Source organism: Austrofundulus limnaeus, unplaced genomic scaffold (assembly GCF_001266775.1).
Source record: "Austrofundulus limnaeus strain Quisiro unplaced genomic scaffold, Austrofundulus_limnaeus-1.0 Scaffold1400, whole genome shotgun sequence".
NCBI classification, from domain to species: Eukaryota; Metazoa; Chordata; class Actinopteri; order Cyprinodontiformes; family Rivulidae; genus Austrofundulus; species Austrofundulus limnaeus.
Genome location: NW_013953802.1, coordinates 18,141 through 25,205, shown reverse-complemented (window position 1 = coordinate 25,205; position 7,065 = coordinate 18,141). Strand labels below are relative to the sequence as shown.

Genomic DNA, 7,065 nt, shown 5'->3' with positions numbered 1-7,065 from the left:
ATATATATATATATACATACATACATACAACGTTCTAAATAATATAAAAATAAAGCTACTTTATAAAAATCAACTTTTTCTCATGTTTGCTGGGGTGGGAAAAAGAGAATGCATTTTAATTTGCTTCTTTTAGGTGAAACTTGTCTGATTTGATGCTGTTCATCAGGTATTGAGTACAAACCTCCGGAGTACAAGGAGCGTGACTTCAGTGAGGCGCCCAAGTTTACCACAAACCTGTCCGACAGAACCACCACCGTCGGCTACAGCACCAAGCTGTTATGCTCTGTCAGGGGATTTCCTAAGGTACAGTACCAAGTCTGCATGATGTACGTCRGAGCTGACAGTTTGTACAGAACGGTAGAATCACAGGATAAGTTAAAAGATTAGGTAAATCTGTTTAAAGTAGACATTTCGTGCTTTTAAATCCTTCCTTTTCACATTTAAATCAGTCGGGGTCTTTATAAGGTGAAGCTACCATTTTTGGTCTGAATTCCTCTTTATTCTAACTTCACAACCTCCTTTTTCACCCCTTTTCTGTTGTGTCTCTCAGAGTAGCTGGTTTTTCGGTCCCTTTAAGACACTCAAGCCCCGCCTCCCTCCAGCTTCCAGACCGGTCCACTCCGGTTTGAGAGAGGGGCGGTTATGTTTTCTTACTTGCAAAAAAATATTTATTTAAATAAATTTATTCAGTTATTTAAAAGATGTTAGGAACAAAAGATTTGTCCATTCAGCGTTACACTGCAATAAACTGTCCATCTAACCAAGTTTTAAAACCTTATATCCAGCCAGAAAGTATTTTTGATCTTGTTTTGAGACTGATTTACCAAACAAGAACTGATTGTGTAAGAATACTAATCTTGTTTTCAGAATGTGTAAGATTATTTGTCTTGTTAGCCTGAAAATTTAACTCAAGTCAAAAATTTCTGCCAATGTTCACTTAGTAAGATTCTTGAAATACTTGATTTGACTCAATTTTTTTTCTTATTTCAAGAATCTTACCAAGTAAAATTTTCTTACTCCATTAGCAGAAATTTTTTACCTAATTTGAGTCAATTATTTTTTTGGCTGGATATAAGATTTTAAAACTTGGTAAGATGGACAGTTTTTGCAGTGTACATGTTGGAGCTAGAGTTTGACCCAGAACCAGAGGAGAGACCCAAACAGAATAAAGATATCTTTGCAGCACCAGCAGAGARTTAAATCAACTTTTCTGAACTCCTGGAGACTCTAAGTCCACAACAAAATGTATTTAAGTCCACAACAAAATGTATTTATCAGCTAAAAAAGAGGATTTTGCATTTGTTACTTTGCCTATTAGTATTACATTTTTTTTGGCCACTAACCCCTTTCACTAACTAACATCCATAATTTCAGAACAGACATTAATTACTGCCTAAAATCTGAAACAGTTATTCTAAGCACACAATCTCTTTGACAGAGTCAGAACTGTGCTAGACAAAGATATTGTAAAAACATTTCTACATCAGATCATTGCACATACAATTTTGAAACAGTAATGAGCATTTAAAGAAACCTACAGAGCCTTATTTCAGCTACCTGTCAGCAGCAACACGTTCTGCTGTCGGTGTGGCAGCTCTCAGCCGACAACAGGGAAGATCTTCACCTGCCTCCTAGACTCTCACCTTCTCTTCTGGCTCACCGTTAGCCGGGTCACTAACAGGACAGAACGTCAACAGAATTCCTTTTTTAAGGCACGGGGAAGAGGAGACGTCTGGGACGGGGAAGCTGGGTCGCATGTGTAACATTCTGTGTCGCTGCCTGAGGGCTTCTCACCATGTCCCCGCCATTAAAACCCCATACCAGGAGGGTACTGTGTGTCTTCTTCGACTGAAATGTGTTTGTTTTAGAAAGAACGCTGCGTCTCATCTGTTTGAGTTTCTTTTTATCAGTTTTTTCTACCTGACACCATGTTTACTTGGTTTGTTGTTTCATTCTCTACAGCCCAAGGTTCAGTGGATGAAGAACCAGATGATCATCGGAGACGACCCCAAGTTCAGGCAGATCTGCGTCCAGGGAATTTGTTCCCTGGAGATCCGAAAGCCCGGTAACTTTGACGGTGGTGTGTACTCCTGCAGAGCCATGAATGATCTCGGAGAAGCAACCATCAGCTGCAAACTGGAAGTCAAACGTAAGTTTTTAAACTTTTAAATTCATCGTCGGTTTGTATTTGCTTTGTTTGCCAATTTCCACATTTTTAATGTAACTTGTGACTGAACTTTCTGCTGAAACAGAGCCTGTGGTTCCAGAAGGAGGGAAATAGGTGAACTTCTCAATCGCAGGTGAACAAAAAGGATCATAATGCAGTACACTGTGTTTTATTCAGCTTTAGCATATCATTCATGAATTTTAACACTAGAAAAGCTTAGAGTCTACACAAACACCTTTAAAGTAAAACTATTCTTTCACAGGGTGAGCTTTGAGTCAATAGGTTTCCTCCGTGACTTACATGGTGAGGCTGCCCATACATGGAGGTGACTAAACTTGGAAAAGGTGGCCTCTTCCGCCGAACAGATCCAAGTAGTAGCACCCATAAATTAAATCTCAAATAACTCCTCCTGCACTCAGTCAGGATGACTTCACATTTCCTCAACTCAGCAGCAGCAGCCTCTTCTCTAGAACATTATTTCATATTTGAGTGCTTTCTTAGTAACGACATAAGTGGAAATATAAGGGGCTGCTTTACTAACTGCTTTAGTTCAGACAATTTCAAAACACCTWTTATTTTAATGATTTCTCTATCACCACAGGAAGGTGTTGGATTCCTGGAAGAACATGTATATATGGCTGGTGATCGCACTACAAACGGTTGTAGTCTGTGACCTCATAACCAGTGTGAAGATCTTTTAAGATGAACAATTGTTGTCGTCYCTTCATCCCAAAATCTACAGAAGTCCATATCCATGTCCACAARTTATTTTATTTTATTTTTTCATTTTTAACTTTTGTTTGCCCGAAACACTCTCATCGATAACTGGAATGCCACATTCTCTCCTACTTAAACATCTTGTTAGTCTTACTCAAACGAATGTACTGTTCCTCAAAAGAGAGCTACATGTAACATCTTTGTGTTTATATCAATAAACGATTTATTTCTGGTTCTGTTTTGTTTTTAATTCAGTAAGTATTTTTTTTAGGTTTGCGTTAAAAATTGTGATGGCGCACTTCAACAGTTCCGCACAGAGTTATATTAAGAAATCAATTAACTGCGACGACCGTTTTAGTTTAGCGTTAGTTTATGGTTTGAGTGCATGAAGAGTTAGCAGTTTATTGGTTGAAATTAAAGTGGCGTGGTCTAATAAGTCCAGATGGAAGTGATGGGTGGATCGGAGTAAGAAGAGCTGAGGATAAAAATATGCACCCGTCGTGTCTGGTGGCCAGGCAGGCCTGAAGGGGAGTGTTTTGATTTGTGGTTTCTTCATTTGAACAGGTTCAGCAACGTCATTTGTCAAAAAAATTGCTGACTAATTGAATCCTGATTTAAAATGTTTAAAAAAGGCAGCATTTTTTCTCTAAATTGGTTAAATGTGATGGGTTAAAAAATGGCAGTGACTTTAAAACGCCTGCTCAAGACCGCATGTCAGTCTGGTTTCTGGGAAGCAGAGGGCAAATATATATATTTTAATTATATAATTTGATGAGGAATCTTGGAAAACCAAGGAGTGTAAAACACTACTTCAATCTATTTCTACAGTGCAGACAAGCCAACAGCAGCTGTAACTTTAAACTAGTTTTACTGTCTCTGCAGAATCCACGAAGCGTTTCTGGCAGAATGTCGATCCTAAACTAGAGATGGCAGCACTATTCATTTGGCTCACCCAAACCAAAAAGCCCATCGCAGTATGCCAGGACTTCCATAATAATAATACCAGCCTAAAGTCCTGATCTTGTAACTATTTCTTTTAGGAGTTGCTTGCATAGTGATGGGGGCGGGGTGCCAGGGATATCCAGGTTACAGAGACACATGGGTTCGCCCAGAGGCTGACAGAATTAGCCTCAGTGCTCCATCTTGTTCGGGGTATTTTAGGAACAAGTGGCTGAACTGGTAAGATGAGCTTCTACAGTGTGTGTTACACTAACCAAGAGAGGAAAACAAAATTAAAAATACTAAGTAAAATGTCAATATTTTCATAACTTGAAAACAAKACAAAAAAATCTGTTGTACAGGCCTTTGTGCCAAAGTAATCAACCAAATGTTTTTTTTTTTTGCATTGAAGAATTTAAATGAGTGTTGACAGTCCTAATGCAGAGTGAGCAGCCTCACTCTGCAGGCTGAGCTTCAACTGAACATGAAAAAGAAAAGGTAAAACCTTTTGGTTGTGGCGACCTCTTGTGGTCCAATTACGTAATGACATGCTTGCACAAAAATATGATGGTGAATTGTAATTGATGTAAAAAATGTATATTTGACAAATACATGAAAAAGTCCTAGCAGCTAACATCCCATTTAATGGTTTACTTTCTAGTAAATATCTCATTTTGCTTTCTGTAAGCATTTGACTAATTTGGAAAAAAGGTCTCTGTAACCTGCGACATGAGCCGGATTGGGTCTCAGCCCTACTTCCACGGGTCCCTGGGTGCTGACATGCTGCAAAGGGGTCACAAAATGAGAGACTTTCTATTTTAGATCCTGCTCAAAAGAGGTTTAAAACCCCAAAATAAGTCTTATTAACAAATGACTAAAATATAACCTAAATTTTGAAGTTATATTTAAAACGTATTCCCAATGTTGTTGTTTTTTTTTTTAGTTATTGCTTTCAAGCTTTCATCAATCTATCATTTGTGAATAAATTACCAAATTCTACCAGAGAGGCTGTTTTAGAGAATTTGGGAATTATTTCTCTATTAGTAAATTGTTGATTCATTTCTCCAGAGGGGTTAAAGGACTGCATGAACTGACATCTACACATTTTTTCTCAACAATCCTTTAAATGATGACACCTTTTTGTTTAGGATTACTCTCACTGCACTCTGGCAGGATCATTAAGTCAAAGCAACAGAATATTCMGTAAAATATTCCAGCACCGAACTGAAGCACAGGCTCCTTTCTTTTTTTCAAAACAAAGAAAAACAATGTCTTCATGATGAATTTGATGGGTTGCCTCAGGCTCTCTCACATTACGACAGCAAGGTCTTAAAAATGCATGAATACAAACCCTTTCATTTGATTTGTGGCACTGAAGACAACTGTTAAATCATCGTTCATTTATCTTTCAATGAGAATGTATAAGACCCTATAAGTCTTCTATCTTCCTCAGTGTAATGACGCCTCAAAGCTACTCTAATGTGAACACACAAGAAGCTCAAACCTTGCAGGTTTTTTATGTCCAATTTATCTGCAYCTCTGCTGTGTCAAAGTTTGGTCTCAGTCATATGGATTTGTATCATTTGTTTTACTTTATGTGCCTCTGCGCCATTCTTTTAACTCCTGTGATTTCATACCACACAAATCAGCCAAAACCTTTTTTTTTGTCCCTCTCCCTAAAAGCTTGAATCAACTCAAACCAAGATGATGCAAAACTCAGGTTATCTCGTGACACAGCGTCTCTGACTCATCTGGTGGTGCTGCTGTTGTTGTTAGTGATGCATCGAGTGCTGCCTGGTCACTGATTCATCAGGGTGACTTCAAAGGCAATGAGATGGTCTCTTTCTCTTTCTCTCTCTCTCTCTCTCTCTCTCTCTCTCTCTCTCTCTCTCTCTCTCTCTCTCTCTCTCTCTCTCTCTCTCTCTCTCTACCCCGTCAAGGAGCCCGGTTGTGTTTTTTTTGCTGTTGAGTCTTGGCAACTTTCCCAAAACTTCTAATAAGTATAATGGGGAAAATGGCACCCACCCCAGTGTCCTGTTGTGGTTTCTCATCAACAAATGTTCCATTTCTAAATCAGCTGGACAGTCTGTCAAAACACACCTCTTATTTTTCTCACTGTCGGTCAGTTAAGGAGAAATAAGATTACTGAAATTTCTTTAGTTTTGTAAAACCCTGAGCTGTAAACAGATAGTTGTGACGTGTGGCTCGAGATGTTGTTGAACGTTTTTCTAGGTTTTCAGACATACTTAATCGGTAAAAAAGGCAGATTACGATGCAGTAAAAATGATCTGTATCGCTCCAGCAGGTTTACATCATCCTACCTCCTAAATTATTCACCAGGTTTACTCTAAATGTGAACAAAGCAGTAGTTGTCATTTTTGCAGGACTTGCCAAACAGAGAGAAAAGGAGAGAGAAGAGAAACTTTCCATCTGTCTGTTTTCATACTGCAGTAAAACCAGCGTGGTCCACTGCTCCTCGTGGCGCCCTGTAGCTCAGAGCTGCAGAGTTCAGGCGACCAGGAGACCTCCGAGGACCCCGCTGCAGACTGCTGCTTATACCATCCTTACCTCTCCCTTTTCATCACTCATTGATTTCTTCTGTTTTTTACATCTCCCTCTTTCTTTTTTCCCTCCTGCGTGTAATTCTCAAAGCTCAGCACTCCTTCTCAGCCTGTGCTGAGGGGGGGACAAGTGATGGAGCAGTGGAAGAAAAGAGGAGGAGCACCGTTGTTGGTGCACCAAAGAAAACCTGGTCCCCTCCCTATACCCATTTGATGTCATAGAGGTTTTTTTTTCTTTTTTTTTCTTTTTTTTCCTTGAGCAGCTTGCAGCCAATCAGTGAGCAGTGCCGGGAAATCCAGCAGTGGAACTCCACTGGTCCTGATGCTTGCACTGATTCCAGTGCCGGACCTGTATGTTCATCTGTGTGAGTGTTTCCTGTCCTCTCTGCCTCATTAGCTCACAGCTTCAGCTTGAGCCAAGAAATTTTGTTTGTTTCTGTTTGGAACGTTTGGAACCTGTCACTACTGAGATTTATTAGTTTGTTTTTTATCTATTTTTTAAATATCTTTTCAGGGAGCGATGCTACGAGCAGATTGTTGAGATTTATTTTCTGCTTTTCTTGTTCCACTCAGTTACCTGCTTTCACTTTTGACTGAGAAAGCAGAACATTTCTCCTTAAGGTAAGCCTCTCTCTCTCTCTCTCTCTCTCTCTCTCTCTCTCTCTCTCTCTCTCTCTCTCT

General features: G+C 39.4%; 2 protein-coding genes across 5 annotated transcripts in view; both read left to right on the top strand.

The window, feature by feature from the left end:
* Positions 1 to 3,118, top strand: part of mybphb (myosin binding protein Hb) — a 13,231-nt gene extending 10,113 nt beyond the window's left edge. For both annotated transcript variants that reach the window (XM_014032243.1, XM_014032242.1), the window contains 4 exons: positions 167 to 303; positions 1,963 to 2,149; positions 2,253 to 2,300; positions 2,769 to 3,118. In XM_014032243.1, the coding sequence (XP_013887697.1) occupies positions 167 to 303; positions 1,963 to 2,149; positions 2,253 to 2,281 (353 nt within the window). In that variant the 3' untranslated portion in view covers positions 2,282 to 2,300; positions 2,769 to 3,118. The remainder of the gene's footprint in view (positions 1 to 166; positions 304 to 1,962; positions 2,150 to 2,252; positions 2,301 to 2,768) is intronic.
* Positions 3,119 to 6,508: 3,390 nt separating this feature from the next.
* LOC106535273 (synaptotagmin-2) overlaps positions 6,509 to 7,065 on the top strand; it is a gene marked incomplete at its 3' end in the record, with an annotated part of 18,199 nt that continues 17,642 nt past the window's right edge. For 2 of the 3 annotated variants that reach the window (XM_014032247.1, XM_014032244.1), the window contains 2 exon segments: positions 6,509 to 6,749; positions 6,958 to 7,005. 3 annotated transcript variants of the gene reach the window in all.